This window comes from Centrocercus urophasianus, unplaced genomic scaffold (genome assembly GCF_019232065.1).
Source record: "Centrocercus urophasianus isolate 14NV4802_14NV808 unplaced genomic scaffold, USGS_Curo_1.0 seq_23, whole genome shotgun sequence".
In the NCBI taxonomy this organism is placed as follows: Eukaryota; Metazoa; Chordata; class Aves; order Galliformes; family Phasianidae; genus Centrocercus; species Centrocercus urophasianus.
In genome coordinates this window covers 1,748,418-1,765,654 of record NW_024884789.1, presented here as the reverse complement: position 1 = coordinate 1,765,654, position 17,237 = coordinate 1,748,418, and the positions used below count along the sequence as shown (strand labels likewise).

Here is a 17,237-nt window from a genome sequence, read left to right as displayed (position 1 = left end):
AAGGCCGGGCGGGGCGGGTAGACGGAAGCAGCTCCGCGGCGCTGCCCCGGAAGGACCCGGCCGTGGGCGGGCAGAGTGCGGAAGCGTTGAGGCGGCTGTAGGGAGGGGTCCGGCACCCGCTCCCGTCCCCGGCCCCGTCCTCGGCCTCCGTCGCGCCTCGCACCATGGGCAACCGCGACGACGAGTACGATTATCTCTTCAAAGGTAACGCCCGCGTCCCCGCGCTGCCCGCGGGTCACCTTTGTGGCTCTGGACCTCACGGCCTCCGAACGGCGGGTGGGGAGCGCGGCGCGGGCTGACGGCCCCGGGCGGGCTGAGGGCCGCGGCCTTCCTCGGGATCCGAGCGGGCGGCGCCGCGCCCCGCTGGGTGCTGTGGAGCCCGGAGCCGGGGCTGAGCTGTCCGACCGTCTCACGTCGGGGGATGATGCAGCTAATTTAATGCGGGGCGCGGGTTGCCTCCCGCTGCGTTACAGCCCCGCGGTGCTGAAGCTGCGGGCAGCGGCCGGGCGCCGCGAGGCTGCGGTGCTGCCGTTCCTGTGCTGCTTTTGTGGTGAGGTTCAGGAATTGGGTCTTTGAGGCACAGTGGAAATAGTCGCTTATGGCAGGGAAGCGGGGTGTCGGGTTTGGAACGTCGCTCGCTATCTTATAATGGTGAGAGACTGTAAGCTTGCCGTGGTGAAGCTTGGGTGTCTTGAAGGAAAGCTGTATTCCAATTTGTACCCTTAAGCTCCCGTAGTAACTTCGAGGAATTACAGTTTCCGTTGTCTGTTTTGTCCAGATTTCATTAGAAGACCTTGACCTGTAAGTCAGTTGCTTGCACCGTTAAAGGTGAAGCCAGGAAGCATGAAGTAGTGCCTGTTTGCCCAGCTGACCGCCAGCGTCATCACGTCAGCAGTTTGTTTTGGAGCCTGAGGTGTACAGGTTATCGATCGCATTTTGTTACCTGTACTGGCAGAACTGTGTAAATAAACTTATAATTAATGCTTTGATTGTGATGGGAGTATCAGCGACACAGAGCTTCTTGGGAGAGGTGTTGCCTTTCCTTAAGCCTGCTTCTTGATAACTGTGAAATAATACAGTTGGGATTCATTTGCGTAGCGGGGGAAAAAAATCAAAGCTAAGTTAATTGATGGCCATTCCTAAAGCTTTTCCTGTTAGACTAACGTGTGGAAGCTGCTGCAGGGAATGCTAGGAAAACGGTCTTGTGGAGATGAGTGATTCCAGTCCTCCAAAGGTAAAGCAGATCACAGGAACTCCATGCAGAGTCGCATAGCTGGGATTAATGTGGCAGCTGAAACAACGTATCCAAAAATGTAGAATAACAAAAATTGTGGAAACAGTTCTGAGGACCCAGAGGAGGAGGTGTTGCCGAGCAGTTACTGCTCTGGAATGAGCTTGGAATTACTGAGCGGTCGGAAATCGCTGTCTTGTTACCAGGCACTGCCCCAAAAGGCAAATAGTAAAAGTCCTTGGAAGAGGAAATGAGAACGTGGGTATCATTCCATCAGTGAGCATGAGACATGAGTCCTCTGGGGACTGCAGGCACGTGTGGGCAGCACAGGTGTACCTGTTTTGAAAGGAATATTGTAGAACTAAAAAAATGCAGGATATCAAAACAATCAGTAGAGTGACCCAAACTGAAGTGATGCTTAACTTTATCAAAACTAAAAGCAAAGAGCGACGTTGGCAAATAGGGAAAGAATATCTATTGTTTGTCATAATGTCTCTGAATATTTTTACTGCTGCTTTTATTGAGCAGAGGCCTAAAATAAAAGGATATAAAGTCTCCCAGTCTGCATGCGAACTTGCCTCGTTGCTGTAGGCAAAAAGCATGCATGGATTTGAAAGACTGCAAAAACTCCCAGAGGAAGAACATGTTGTGTACCTGGTGAGCTGCTTACACTGTTGTGTCTGGGGTCACTGCTGCTTGAAGATGGGGGCTTGCTACACAGAGGTTGGCCTGTTTGTTCTTTTACTCCCTTGCTTCTCAGACATTTCTTCTTGCTGTCAGACTGGTCTATCAGGATGCTCAATCCAGGCAGGCAGTTCTTTGAGGTTCATAGGCTTGAAGGAATATTGTTGCTGGGACTAACTTCAGGTTTTGATGTGCTATGAAAGAATCCAGGCATATTCTCTAGTCTAGCTGTCTCTTACTGCTCTTGAATTAAACTGCTGCTAGTGTGTTTGTGTGAGGCCTGTTCTTGTGTTCCCTGTTCTTGTGCTGTCAGCCACTGACAGCAGCTCCGTGGCGATATCCAGCTGCTGGTGGTGTTAATGGGAGCCCAAACCTGTGCAGCTGCAGTTTAATCCCAGTAGCTGTCATGCTGCCCCTTGCCTGGCTCCACTGCAGCAGCACTTCAGTGTGTGCCCAAACCTAATAGGTCTGGCTCAAGTCAATTTTTGGTAACTTCTTTGTGTCCAGCTATACACGTCTGTGTGTCTTTCCATGCTAAACCAGTTGGTTTCATGGAGAGCTGTGTCTGCTAGCACCACGTTTTAGAAAACCCAGGTCTGTGAAGCTGTCTCCATAAAATTCTTGCTCCAATTTTAACGGGAAGAAAAAATAGTGTTGACAGGAGGCTTAAATTATTGAGTAATATCCTTACTGTAGTGCTGCAACTTTTAACTCTTTTTGATTAATGTATTTATAGTTAATGAGTAGATACCAAAGCAACCCTCGCTCCTGGAATATGTCTTCTGTGTTTTTCACAGACAAAGCTCAGGAGGATTAGAATTGTACCCTGACCATCTGGAACTTTGGATTTGAGGTCAGCCTTCTTGTTTCCGAGTGCAGACCTGGCTTGCAGTGGCATTCAGCTGATTGGTGGAAAAACTCCTGTTTCAGCTATCTGCTTCCTTGTTTGCGTCATGTTTATTACTCCAGCCTTTTCCTTTGCTGAAGGAAACTAAATCAGTATAGAGTTGTTGTTTTAGACTTCGGACAATGCGTTTTTTTTCTTGAGTGTTTTTGTCTGCAGGGAAGCGCAGTTGCATGGCAGATAGTGATTTTTCCAATGGTAGTGAACCCTGTACCTTCACTCTTAGATGTGGAGGCATTTTGGGGCTGAACAGACCTTGCATTGCTGTTATGCTGTGCTTGTGTTTTGGGTGGTGTGTAGTATGAGGGTAATAGATGACCCCTACCCTAAGGTGCCCTTGAAGCATATGACATTGCTCTTTGAGACAGGAGCTGGATGAATACAGGTGAGGGGGAGACTGATGTAAGATACGATCACATTAGCTTTGTCACCAGCTGGCTAGAAGATGTAGAATCGGGTCATCTAATTCTCATTCCCTTTAAACCTCAATTTAAGCGGGCTGGAAGAGCTGTTCAGCAGGGTCTTGTGGGTGTCATAACATGTGTTCAGGCTCTTTGTTTATCTGCCTCTTAGTAGCAGAGCTTGGTGCAGACAGAAGTGTTTTCAGACATTGTAATCCCTGACGTGTTTGAAATGGTGTAATATGCCACTTGTGTAATAACCTTACTGCATCCAGAAGAAGCTAGCAGTGCTGGACTTTCTATTTTCAACCTGATTAGGTTGTCAGTAGTGTATTTTATGAGCTAGTTGAAATTCTTAGAAAATAAGCTTCAATTAGAGGTTTAACAGAAATAAAAATTGAGTGAGAGTTGGAATGTTGGTGAAAAATTAATACGCCTCTAAATGGCTTTTCAAGCAAGGAAATTGAATTCTTACTTTGGTCTTCTACAGAAATAAAACTGGAATTACAGGATGAAATTCATACATTTGCATGGACTGCCTCATTCTTTTTGTCCACCAAATACTTTGTCTTAAACAGTTGCAGTGCTAAGTGCTGTAGGTAGTAAATGCATCATTTCCAAAAGCTCGTGGTTGCTCACAGTGAGCTGCCACATCGCTAAAGCAGCAACAAGGAGCTGCCTGGCAGTAGTCAGCTGGGGTGGGGGATCCCTTCTGCTGCCTCTTGGGTTATTCCCAGGCTGTGCCAGTACTGGTCCAAAGAAGGTTGTGATGGAGTTTCTCAAGGCTGAACTTGTTTAAATGTTTCCCATAAACTTTAGTCCTTCCAGTGCCGAGAGAGTTGAGGAATTTGCTGACGGTGTGAAGGTGAGTGGTGCAGAAGATCTTCCAGTATTACTCTCTGACTTCCTGCGTGGTGATGAGGATGACAGCTCTCTGAATGAAGCAGGATTTGGAATGCCAGGCTTGGGGGCTTGCAGGAATTCACTGAAATCAGAGCTGACAGACAGAAAGTTCGGGCACTCAGACTGATGGGCAGAGCCACCGTGGTGGTGTGGTCAGGAACAGATCATTTCAGCACAGGCCATTTCTAGTAGAGATGGCAGGATTAAAATCCCTGTGTACGTCACCGCTGAGGTCTCACCTGGAACGATGCATGTGGTTGCTCTCACTGCTTGGAAGAGCAATGAAGAACTTGTAGGGAAGATGTCTGGGGAAATGCACCATCTGTTTATAAGGATATATTTGATAAGTCGGCTTATTTAGGTGGTAGAATGAAGCTGAGAAGATGCAGCTGCTTTTTGTAAATATGTGAAACAGCATAAACACCGCTGGGAGAAGAAACTAATAAGCTAATGGGCAGTGCTGGCACACAAACACTGCTACCAGCTGACCGCTAATTTCTTCTGAAAATTAGAAGGCAATTTCTAACCATTAAGAGTGAATTTCTGGAAGAGAAGCCCAGTAAAAGTGTGTGTGCAGGAACAATTAGCTTTGATGTGGAATTAGATATCATCATTTCTTTCTCGAACTGTTCGCCTGTGATAGTTAGGCTCAGGCATTCAGGGTCATTCCTGCTGCATTTCTCTGCTGAGAATGTAATATATGGGAACGTTGAGGTGGTTTGATAAGGAAAGCAAAATAAAAATTAATGTAATCTGAGTGATGGTTAACGCTGTTTCAGTTCATCGTTGCATTCAAAGAATGATAGCTCAGGCTGGTGGAAATGCAGAACGTGTGAGGAACCTTAGGTATCACTGACACTGCAAGCTGTTCCTGTGGCTGTGCTCAGTGCAAGCTGCAGTGGCCCAATTAAGTAGAGGAAATAGCTGGCTTCAAGGAGGAAAGTCAAATATTTCCCCTTTTAATTGAGACACGTTAATCTGGCACTGGAGAGCACTCGGGCATAAGCAGTGTGATACTTAGACAAGGTGAGGAAAAAACCTGGCAGGGGGAACTGCCTGAGCTGTCTTTGGAAATGTGCACTGACCAAGAGAAGCATTTGTGAGGGCAGGAGGTAACAGGGATGGGATACAGCTTCTGCAACACAGTGATGTGTGTGGACTGCTTTCCTCATCTGGGGAAGTTTTCAGCCCAGTTGTCCCAGTGTACACAAACATGATGTCATCCAAAACTCTGGTCTAAACCTGCTGAAAGAGTATTGAAGATCTCATTTGCCAATGGAGAAGGAAACCTGTGGCAATTTGCCTGGTTATGATGATGTAATTGGTGCCCTGACCTCTGCACTAACTTTATTACCCTTTGGCATCTTCTGTGCCAGGAAAGCTGCTCAGCTGTGTCAGGGCAGCTGACACTGAACTCTGCTGACCTGTCATGTGGGAAAACAGATCCTGTTTGCATTCAGTGTACGTGCATGACACTTGCATGCACTGTGGGTCCTCCTAAGAGAAGTGTTAAAGCTGCTCTGTGCTTTCTGCAGCCTCAGAAGCATGGCAGGCTGCTCGCTGAGTCAGCTGCCAGAGGGGGCTGCAACGTAAGACTACTGGAAGCTGGTGTTTGCTGCAATGCTCACTCTATGGAGAGAACTTAGTAGCTGCTTCTCAGCTCATACAGTCAGGGAAAGCCCCGTTTGTCAGAACTGTGCGTTATGTAAATAGGGAACAGTGTCCAGAGCTCTGCTGTGTGATGCAGCAAATGGTGGGAGGTTTTATGCTGCTAGACTGTCTCACACCAGAGCTCAGTGGACTCATTTGTCTGTTGTACCACACAGCATATTTAACGCTGTGTTGCAACCTCTTAAAGCTGAAATGATGTCTATTACTGTGCAAACACTTGCCATGCTGTTTTCTTTGTCACCCATGGCTCTTCTGCTTGTATGGGCTTTGAAGCGCAGCCTTTCTTCTCAAGGTTCTTATTCCTCTTCTTCCTCCTCCTTTTCCTTCTGTTATCTGTTCTTATGATCAGGGCAGAGGAGTCCCAAGGGGCTGCTGTGTGACATGACTCAGGTGGCCTTGTGTTACACCCAGCAACTGAACTTCCTGCACCTTTGCAGCCAGTTCCCTCTGCACTGGTGTGGCAGTGGGATGGGCTGGGAAGGGCAGCAGATGGTGCCTGTGGTCCTGAGCCACAGCCATACCCCAGAGCAGCACTGTGGAGCAGCGTTGATCTGAGCCTCAGCAGCAATGAGCGACTGCTGAGGTGTGTGCTGTGCCCAGGCAGCCTTTCAAGCTGTCCATCGTGGTGACAGTGGTCTTGTGACTTCTGTATGTTCTGATTTTTTTTTTTTTTTTTTCTTTTTTTTTTCTGTGTTAGTGGGGAACCTTCTTCCTGCAAGGGTGTGAGGGGTGTAGAGTGAAGGCAGCCTGCTGCCTGCCCTGTGTGCTGGAGTTATGCTTCAGCACAACACTTGCGTGGTTTTTCATTTGTTTTAGTTGTAGCGTTGTCGCAAGGATGTGAAATCCAAATTGTCTCTGACTTTTGTGCTTTGCCATGTGTGTTTTTCCTGGAGGAGGAATGTGATTCAGTGCAAAGCAAAGGAGACTGAATTGTAACTGCTAAAAACCAAGTCTGAAGTCTGTTTGAAATGCTGGTGAGTGTGACAGCTCTGGTCCTCTGGAAATCTCAAGACTTGGAAATAGACCCCTGACATGAGGGGTGGTTTTGCTATTCTTTTTCTCTGGTTTTATTCTGGAAATCAAATATATTCATTGCAGGTGATTGTCAGTAGATAATCTATATCTGGGATGTGATTCCAATGTCATTTCTGTCTTCTAGTTGTCCTTATTGGAGACTCTGGAGTAGGCAAGAGTAACCTCCTGTCTCGATTCACTCGCAATGAGTTTAACTTGGAAAGCAAAAGCACCATTGGAGTAGAATTTGCAACAAGAAGCATTCAAGTTGATGGGAAGACAATAAAGGCTCAGATATGGGACACAGCAGGGCAGGAGCGATACCGAGCTATAACATCAGCGTAAGTGGCAGCTTATATGGCTGGAGAGAAGCTTTGGCTGAGGAGGGTGAGCTTGGGGCCCTTCTGATTCCTCAAACTGCAAACAGGATGGATTTTCTCTTATAATATCCACATACAATATAGGGGAAGGAAGCTCAAATGTTATTCTGTCCTGAAGCTTGACACAGTATGAACAGATTTACTTCTCAGCGCTCTCATGATATGTAACTGGAGGCGTTTCTGAGCTGTGAGAGACTTATTTAAATGCAAGCCATTGATGAAATGACAACTGTACTGATGGAGGTTTTATCAGTGGTAACCTACGACCAGAATGCCTCCTGTATCAGTAGGGAGGCACTGCTCACTTCGTGTGTTTGTTTAATTGAAAAAGCAGCACAGCAAAAGCTAGATTTGAGTAAAACTGGAGGTAGTTGTGGGGTGGGAAAGCACAATTGAATATTTTTTTCTTTTTGAATATGTAACCGTGCCTCTCCCTGGTCTGACAGTAAACCAATTAGGGCATTTCACAAAGAGAACAGATCAAGTTAATTTTTTTAAAATGATCCAATGAGTCATTGCAAAGTCTTCCTGCTGCTCTGGGCTGTGCCCGTGCTGCACCCACAGTGGTGGGTGGGGAGTCTTTCAGGAGTGGGTCAGAGGCTGAAGGTGACAGAAGCTTCCCATAGACTACAGTGCTTCATTTCTGAGATGCAGGGTGACCCACCAGACCCTTGCTGCTGTTGTTGTCATGGATTAACCCTGGTCTGGATGCTGTATTTCAGCTGCTTCAAGTCCCGTGTATCATGCTTTGTATTATTATTATTTTCAATATAACTGTCTTTGCAGTAGTGGGAAACAGCTATTACTCAGTATCTTGTCACTTTCAATTGTGTTTCTTGCTGGTTCTCTAACACATCTCTTCACCCACAGGTACTATCGAGGTGCTGTAGGGGCATTGCTGGTGTATGACATTGCTAAGCACCTTACTTATGAGAATGTAGAGAGATGGTTGAAAGAGCTGAGAGACCACGCAGACAGCAATATTGTAATCATGCTTGTGGGAAACAAGAGTGACTTGCGCCACCTGAGAGCAGTCCCTACAGATGAGGCCAGAGCTTTTGCAGGTTGGTGAACTCAAAATAATTGCCTAATGCAAACTGTCCAGACTTTGCCTACCTGATGTGAAATACATGAGTGTACAGGTAGGAGGGAAAAGACTTAGTGCCACGTACTGCTTTATGCCTTCCTTCATTCAGTTAAAAATGAAGTTCTGCAGAACCTGCATGCTGATAGACTCTCAAGAATCTGCCAGGGGCACTTGAAGACAGTTTTAAACCAGATTTAGTTCCATGCCTATGCATTGCTTTTCTTGTAGAAGCTGTGCTGGTGGGTTTAAGTTTCATGCATGGTGGCAGCCTTGTGTCTGTGTAATATTTGAACTATATCAGCTGAGCTGGAGCCCGTACAGATGCTGGTATCTGAACAGATGTACATTAAGCCACCTTTTTGGCTCTTAATACATAATTAAGATATGTGAAAAGTAATTCTAGAGATTATTCTGTTTGTGTATATCTTGCCTTGTTTTAGGACAGCTTTCTTTAATTGTGGAGGGAAGCTGGGTTTTGTTCTTTAAGGCTTGCTGTAGCTGCTTGTGCAGAGTGAGGATACTTGCCTGCAAGTAAAGGACTGCTGTTCCCTCATAAGGCTTGCCCTGTTAGATAAGCTGCCATGACCTATTGGGAGGTGGAAAAACTTGACAAGGTTACAAAAAGTCCAGGAAGTTTCCTTGCACATTTCTTGAGAGTGCAAGAAATTCTCACTTTCAGTGATGCTCAGTGTAACACAGGTAACACAGCACTGTCCTGATCCCTGTGCCTGATAATAACTCTAAATTGCATTGCTGCTGTTAGCTGGCCTTGCTTTCAGATCATAAAGGGGAAAATCCTACAACTTCTAATGTGTTTTCTTAGCACTAATGCATCTATCTCATCAGCAGCACCACATACATTGTCTGGTACAAAAGTTCTTCTGGATGGGAGATAAGCTTTATACACCTCTAATTATGGTATTTCTGTCCATGCAGAGAAGAATGGTTTGTCATTTATCGAGACATCTGCTTTAGACTCTACAAATGTGGAAGCAGCTTTCCAGACTATTCTGACAGGTGAGTCACCTAATACTTGGTTTGGAGGAGGAAGGGCAGAATGCTGCTCTGATACACAGCGAACAGGCATTTATTTGCCTATAAAGTGTGTAAAAGTTAGCAATTTAAGCATTCCTCACAGCTGTAGTACTCAGACACTGCTTTTGAAGTGTCATAGTTGATAGACCAGCATAGGACTCAGGAATGAGTCTTACTCACTTTGCTCTACCCTGGGTTTCCAGTCTGCCTGGTTTATGTGCTTCACTTTCCCATTTGTGGAACTGGGAGTGCCTGTGAGAGAGAATTGTCCCATGCCCACCTCCAGACAAAATGGCTGTTGTCAGATGAGAAGGCAATCTAGCTTGTTTCCATCAGTAATGGTGAGCATAACACTGCCAAGAGAAAAGTGCCAAAAGAATGAAGCAGTGCTGGTAGTCTGAGAGACAGCGACTCCTGAGTGCAGGTTGGTTGCTGTCAGTGCATGTAATAGCCCTGGCTGGACTTCTGGCCTTTGTAGCACGTGACAGCAGTGACTGCTGCAGTTTTTATGCTCAGTTGATGAGGAACTTCCTTTTTGTTTAACTCCTTTGTCTGATAGATGTAACTTCTCACTTGTGACACTGGCAACTAGTTAGATTTTTTTCTTTTTGGCAAGTAATGGATACTTTCTTTCACAAACATATAAAGGACACCTTAGCCATATTGCGGCGGAGGAGGAAGCTAGGAAACCATTACTGTAATAAATAAAACTTCTGGAGTGTTTTCTTCAGTTGTTTTGAAATGTGTTATGAATACCCTTGCAGTAGGGGGTGGGGAGAGAGATCTAACTGCCCTCAGCCCCTTCTTGGACCACTGTGTGCCTTAGCAGCAATGGCTGGTGTGCTGCATGCTGTGGGCTGCTGCCTTATTTCTGCAGGTCTGTGTGATGCTCAGATACAATAAACTGCTGTTGCCATGGGGAAGCAGTTTACCTGTTGGGCACACACTAGGCTGTTTCCTTCTCTCTCTGCTTGCATGCTTTCAACAGCACTTTTTATTCCAGAAGTTATCTTGGATTCTAATTAGTGGAGGTTTGATTTTTCTGGTTTTATTTCTCTGTGAAGGAGAGCAGTCCGTAATGGCAGAACAAGTGATTAAGATTAACCCTCAGTGGACTCTGACAGATTGTTGGGGCTGTTGCTTTCTCACAAACATCAGAGCACCCTGTGTTGCTGTGACAGTGTTTTGGGTAAAGAACTCTTGGGTGTGTGGACAGAATTCTTGCTGAGGAATGGCTGGTTCAGCTGAGCTGGAAGAAACACTTCTGATTAGTGGGCACGTGGCTTTCTCCAGATGTAGACTCCTGTTTCAGGGAGATAAAGATGAAGTAAATAATGCATTAGCAGCAGGTTACCTCCATCTCTGCAGTAACTGGCATGCAAAGGATCAGTGTTCTGCTGATAAACTTCTTGATAACACTTCACAGCTGGCTATTTGTGTTAATGATTTGCTTTTAAAGGAAGAGGTGAGCAGCCATTTGAGGAATGTGGTTTTCAGAGTGACCCTGCAGAATCATGGATAGTCTGTATGTGTGTGGCTAGGTTGCTTCCAAACGTAATACTAGAGGGAGTAATACTGGCTGTCATTTGAAGAAGAAGGTTGATAAAGCCAACAGGCTTTGCCACAGGCTGTGTGTGGAGGAGGCTGTCAGAAGGGGCAGGGCATGCTGCTGCACCAGCTCAGCTAGTATTTTCCACGCTGGGAGGAGTCCTGCAAAGCCATCTCAGGCTGCTCTCAGTGGCTCTCAGCTGCTTAAATCTTTCCTGGACAGGGAACTGTCTTGACTGAGATCTGGAGCAAAACTCCTTTCTCAGCCTTTCTCAGTCCTGCTGAAGGTAATCTGGTTGGGACAGTGATGGAAACTCCGAAGAGTGCTTTCAGTTGGAGTTATACCAGGTTGATGTTAAGCTTATTCACACCTAGATTCTCAGATGAAGCCACCTTGAGCAGATGGCTTTGGGTGTAGGAAACATGAATCTGTTACAGTTAGCACAGTGTTGAGTGCCTGGTCTGCTGTTGTTACAGGTGGTAGCAGAGAGAGAGAGCTTTCCTTTTGTCTTGCCGTATTATAATTTCCCAGAGAAGGGCAGTGGGAGGGAGGAATTAAATCTTAAATCTAATAGGCTTCCTCTCCTGTTGTCTGTACCAGGTAAGTTTTGGGGAGCTTTTCCTTCTGTGGCTTAGAATAATGCTCCTTATCCAAGCTCCTCAGTTGTAAGATGTCTAGACTTCAAGGGCTAATTCCTGTGCAAACAAAGCTGCTTTGTAATATTTGGCAAATATGAGAGACTGGTGTTTTAATCCTATCCCCTGTGAGCATTCACAGCAGGATAAAGCATCCTTAAAGTAAACTGGAGTCAGCCTCTGCTCCCTGCCTCATTCACTGCTGTCTCTGTTCCTGTTCTGCATTCTTCTGTGGTTTCATCTCTAAGAAATCCCATCTCCAAGGCAACAACATCACACAGTACAGACATTAAGAACATTTCATAAGAAGAGGGATTTCCTCTTTTTGTTAGTTTTGTACACCTGGAAGTGAATGAAACACTAGCCCTGGTTGAGCAGACAAGGACTGGGCAAATAGACAGCAGTTGTTTTTGTTTTTTTTTTTCCCCCAGCTCTTATAGCACAAGGCCAGTCTCACATGGTTACCAATTATGCAGAGAAGCATTCTGCTGAATGTGCTCTTAGTAAGGTCTCATTCAGTTACTGAGCAGAGCATGAAGTGTAGCATCTTCATTAAAAAGTACACATCTTCATTAGCTGGGCATTCCTCAGTACAGACCAGTTTCAGTGTAGGCTTTGCCTCTGGGCATTTTGCTGCAGGAAGAGCAGGTTTAAGCTGTTCCCACCTCCTCCATCACACCAACACAACTATGTGTGGTGAAGGAGTGCAGCTGTAGTGTAGGGCAAAGTAGTTTTTAACCATTTAGGCTTTGATCTAGAGCAGTATCCTGTGTCTGTACAAAGGTTTGCATAGCAGAGGAGGAAGAAAAGGCAATGAGCAGAAGTGGAGCTGCTACAAGTTGACTGAGCAGCACTGCTGCTAGATGTTCTAGCAGGGCAGGGAGTGAGGATCAGTTGGAAATGCACTCCCCACAGCTGGAAGAGAGAGACCCTTATCAGCAAAAAAAATCAGCAATGTTGTTTTTAAGACTGTTAAACAACCCTGAAGATCTTTGAGTGCTTTGAGATGAGGGTGTTATGCAGAGGACACTGCATGTGGGGTAGGGGTGGAGGAATTGTGTGACAGCTCATGTTAGACAATGGTATGAACTTATTCAGGAACTTCCATGGAAAACAATTGCTGCTTCTAAGTGTATGAGCAGGTATGTGGAGCTGAGAACTCGTCCTGAAGAATGCAGTGCAGATCTCTTCCAGCTGTGCTCCCTCCACCTCTGCACGTGTGCCCTGTGCTGAGCATTGTTGCCTGGCCTGCCATGGGGCAAAGCTGGTCTTTATTTACAGATCCCCATGTGAGCCCTCAGGTAGCTTTAAAGGTCTGTTGTACATTTTCCTCAAACTTGTGAAATTGTTCATATGTCATGGAAAGAATAGGGAACTTCACAACTGGTGAAATCAGAAAATCCTGCTTTGTGTCTACAGTTTGTTTGGTTGCATCAGTGACCTGATCCTAACTGAATGCATACGTAAGGTCCAGCTTTCTGAGCAGTCTATCCCTATCTGAGTTTGAGCCCTCTCTTTAAGGCCCAAGAAATAGATTCTTTTACAGTGCAGCTTGCAAAGGGTGAACTTCCTTCTATAGACAATAGATACAGCACTGTGAGATCTGTGAGAAATTACCACTTGGTCAGCAGTTACATGGATGTGTGCAGCCCTGCTCTCACTCTTTCTGGGGAGCACTCAGGCATTTGTGTTGGCAGCTTAAATCAACCCAAGCTTGTTGCATCAAGGGCAAGATTTGCAGGCCTTGTTTATCAGGAACCCTTTTTAGCTCCTCAGTGCCATCAGTTCTCATCATAAAAGCAGGCACAGAGCTGTGTGACCAGCCCTTGGCAGCAAATAGGACTTCTCTACACGAGGTTACTCAGTTTCCAGTACTGAAATGATGTCAGGATGTGCACCGAGCAGCAACTCATTAAATTCTGAACAAAGGCTACTCAGTAACGATGAATCTCTGGTGGGAAAGATGCATCTTGTTCTGGGGTCAGACGAGGTGCTTGGACCATCATTTTCCAGGGACTTTAGACCTACAAAAGAATTTGAACCTTTGTTGTGTTTCACCCAAGTGATTTGTGAGCAGCGTTCTGCTCTGCTCTGCTCTGCAGACACCCTCTTCTCGTGTGACCTGAGCTTATCTGGAGTGCCCCAGCAGGCCGTGCTGCAGCATGCAAATGGTGTGGGTAGTGCTGCGTGCTTGGTGCCAGCACACCATTCTGTTGTGTAAAGCAGATGTGATGTTGTCATTTCAGGGTAGGCTTTTTGCTGAAGCTGGAACGCTTTTAATTGTTTTGTTAATGAGGCTTAGCAGGTATTTATTATTATTTTCAGTGGTTTATAACTTGAATTTGCAAGTGAGTTCCCAGTGTTCTATTTTTGGTGCCCTTTATTTCCTTCCTGGGTGAAGTGCTGCACGTCACACTTCTGTGCGCATGCTGAAGGGAGTGGCTTTGTACCTGCTCTCAGTGTGTGCACAGCAGGTACTGTTGGCCACAAATCCCAGGAACCTGGCAGAGCTTTCAGTGCAGGTGTGCACCTGGTGGTGGTAGGAAAGGCAGAGCAGTTTATCCTGTGCTCTCTGATTTCTGCTGGGTTCTTTGTTTGTAATCAGTCTTCTCTGAAGTCCTGAAGCTGATCTGCACTAACACACTGTTCTGAGAGCCACAAGAACAATCAGAAGGAATTGATGGCAAACATGGTAGATCCTGCATCTTTACTGAGAGTCAGGAACTATTTTTTTTTTTTATTGCTTTTGGTAAAGCAGTTGTGAAAGAAATGTGTTTTGTGAAGATGGTTCATATTTTAGTTTATAAATACAGAAGATCTCATTGAATTTATTGTGAAAGCTGCTGTGCTTATCATTGCAGAAGTATGGGAAATCTTTGCTTTCTGCAGTTTTTGGCTTCCCCAGTGTTTGCTTTCTGATGATGCTGTGCATGCACGTAACGATGGGCTCTTTCTCATCTTCCAGAGATCTATCGTATTGTTTCCCAGAAGCAAATGTCCGACAGACGTGAGAATGATATGTCTCCAAGCAACAACGTGGTTCCCATTCATGTCCCTCCAACCACTGAAAACAAACCAAAGATGCAGTGCTGTCAGAATATATAAGAATTGTTCATTCTTTCCTAAAAGGCTGTGTATATTCCCCAGGTCCAAGATTTAAATATATTTGTAATTCTTGTGGTTACTTTCTTGTGTTCAGTTATTGCTTATTCCTTCTGAATTTCTCCATGTCTTAAACATCTTGATTTCTGTGTTTATAATCTATTGCTTCTCTGTGGCTGCAGTATTTTCCCAATGCTGACTTGTCAGTTTTGGTTCAGTAAATTGTTTGGAGCTGAACTGATCTCTTTGCAGCGTGATGCCCGCTAGTCAGAACACAGACACATTTAGTGAGCACTTGAAGATACAATTCTGCTCCTTGCAAAACAACTATTGTTGGGTTAACTAGGAGAATATCTCTGGGCAGGATAATCTGTCTTAAGGTGTTGTATACTGCATCTAAAGCTTGATAGAATGCCTGTTGCTCTGAAGTGCAATTTTAATGTAAAGTTAAATGTCTTTGGCTACATCTTCAGATTGCCAAGAGGAGATATTGCTATAGAATATTCTGGGGGAGGTGGGGGGTGAGAATTTCTCACAAACAAGCAGCAGGGTTCTTGCTACTGGTGAATGAGCTTTTGTGGTTTGGCACCTGCTGCAGGGGGCCGCGGTGCAGGCAGGGCTGCTGCAGGTGCTGGTGGGACTCGCGTGAGCTGCCCTTGTGAAGGAGGGAGAAGGAGAAGCAGCGTGTGTCACTGAGGGTCACTGGAACATGCAGTGTGTTTTTGTGCTGCCCGAGGCTCAGCCTCCACAGTGCCAGTGCTGTCAGGGCTTGAGGATGCCTTTTTTCTTTCATGATGCACAGACTTGAAGGATGTTGTCACACATTGCCTATCACATACCAATACATGCCACACATGCTAAGATACTCAGATGCTCAAGTTGATCAGCAACTGCTACAGCCTGGTCTTAATCTTCAGTTCTATTTCATCCAGTATTTTTAAACGATTCCAGTGGTTTGGTACATGTTCTGTAACAAAAACATCTGGAGTAGTTACTGGATGCAATCATTCAGTGGTTGTCACTCAGCACAACTCATCAGTTCAATTAGTTAGTTCAGGGATACATGAACTGTGCCTTCTGTCGCTGTACTCTGAAACCACTGCATAACACACAGCACGTGCTATCCCCAGCCATGCCATTAATGTTGAGATGTGGGGGCTATCAGCACTGAATTTCTACTGGATTTAAAAGAACTGTTTGTATAAATGCCAGCGGTTATCTGTACAATTAGAGGAAGTAATTGTCTGTAGGGGACATTTCTCAAACTCTGATATGACCCACCTAGAACATCTGGATTTGGGTAGGCACTACCAGCTGCATTTCTTACCCAACCTTTCTGTCTTGCGGTGCTCATGATGTGTAAGGCACACGGAAGGCATTGCTGTAGTTGGTCACTTTTTTTTTTTTTCCTTAAATCCATTTTCTCCTCCTAATATTAGTTCTGAAGATGCTATTTTGATCTGTTTGTAAATTACTTTGTATTTTATGCATGTACTGTAACTTGATTCATTATTTTTTTAGATTGATTTAAAATATATTCATCCATGATTCTAATAAAGAATTACAGGGGACAACTCAATATGGTGTTGGGTGCACTTTTTGGGAGAAGCGGGATTTGACTTTAATGTTTTTACTTGCTCGTAAATTCCTTGGAACTGAGAGGAGACACCAAAGTGGAAGTACTTCCAGAAGAGGAACTGAAAGGGCCACATACTGGGACCAGGTCTGCAGCTTCTAGGGGCTGATGCAGTTCGTGGCAATTTGTGCGCTTTGGAAAGCTTTTATGGGGTGAAAAATGAGGACTCTTTCTCGTCAAATCCCTGAATAGCTTTTACAAACCTCATTTTTTTCCACATTACAACCAGTAAGAAAATCCTGTGGAATGACAGACTGCTGCCACCTACAGCAAATTACTTCAGCTGTTTGATCCCACCTTGTTGCCTTCTGCTGAAAGAGTGGTGCCGTAGGATCCAGCCTGCTGAGCATTGCGAGTTCTGGAAGTCATGCCAAGAGCACGTGGCAGCACTGAATCCTTCTGTCTGAAGCAGCCTTTAAGGCCTTGGCATTGCCAGAGTCAGGAGAAGGTATAAAATGGGGACCATCCTCTCTTTTCTGTTCTCAGAGCACTGTGGCCAGGCACCGGTGTATTTTACAATTGCATTCATTACTGTGGCAGCCAAGCCATAAATCTGCCAGCTGGAAATGCAGGGTGAGTTTCGCTTTGCTGCCTTTTCTGATTCACTTAGCCTGACTCAGCTGTCACGTCAAGCTTGGATTTCTTATGGCTTTATGCAAGAAGCTTCCTTCTGCAGTAAATCTGAATGCAGCAGAGTCTGCTGGAATGCAAGCCCCAGCTCTGCCCCATGCAAAGTCAGTGTGGGCACGCACTTCCTCCTCCACTATGTAACAAGCAGCATTGCGTTGTGGTCCTGGGCAGCTGTGCAATGGCTGTGTGCTCTTAGGCAATGTAAAAACTCTTATTTTCATCAGGACTTCACAAGCAGTAATCACAAAACAGGCTTTAGACAGAAATGCCTTGCAAAAACTGATTTTGTAATTATGAACTGCTGCAATAGGGAATCCAGAATTTTCATGCAATAGTTTGTAATGCCTTTGCAAGCTATACTGCCTTCTACAGCAA

General features: G+C 45.3%; 1 protein-coding gene across 1 annotated transcript; it reads left to right on the top strand.

Moving 5' to 3' along the window:
• The first annotated feature begins 79 nt into the window (after positions 1–79).
• RAB11A (RAB11A, member RAS oncogene family) lies at positions 80–16,175 on the top strand. Its single transcript, XM_042824422.1, has 5 exons — positions 80–204; positions 6,954–7,149; positions 8,059–8,252; positions 9,212–9,292; positions 14,460–16,175. The coding sequence occupies exons 1-5, from the start codon at positions 165–167 to the stop codon at positions 14,597–14,599; spliced, it is 651 nt and encodes a 216-aa protein (XP_042680356.1). The 5' UTR covers positions 80–164; the 3' UTR covers positions 14,600–16,175.
• The last annotated feature ends 1,062 nt before the right edge of the window (positions 16,176–17,237 follow it).

What these genes read in the sequence shown, in the direction of transcription:
- RAB11A (XM_042824422.1), top strand. Translation starts at nt 165, where the DNA reads ATGGGCAACCGCGACGACGAGTACGATTATCTCTTCAAAG. An exon ending in GTACGATTATCTCTTCAAAG is followed by an intron (nt 205 to 6,953) that starts GTAACGCCCGCG and finishes TCTGTCTTCTAG; the next exon opens with TTGTCCTTATTGGAGACTCT. An exon ending in TGAGGCCAGAGCTTTTGCAG is followed by an intron (nt 8,253 to 9,211) that starts GTTGGTGAACTC and finishes CTGTCCATGCAG; the next exon opens with AGAAGAATGGTTTGTCATTT.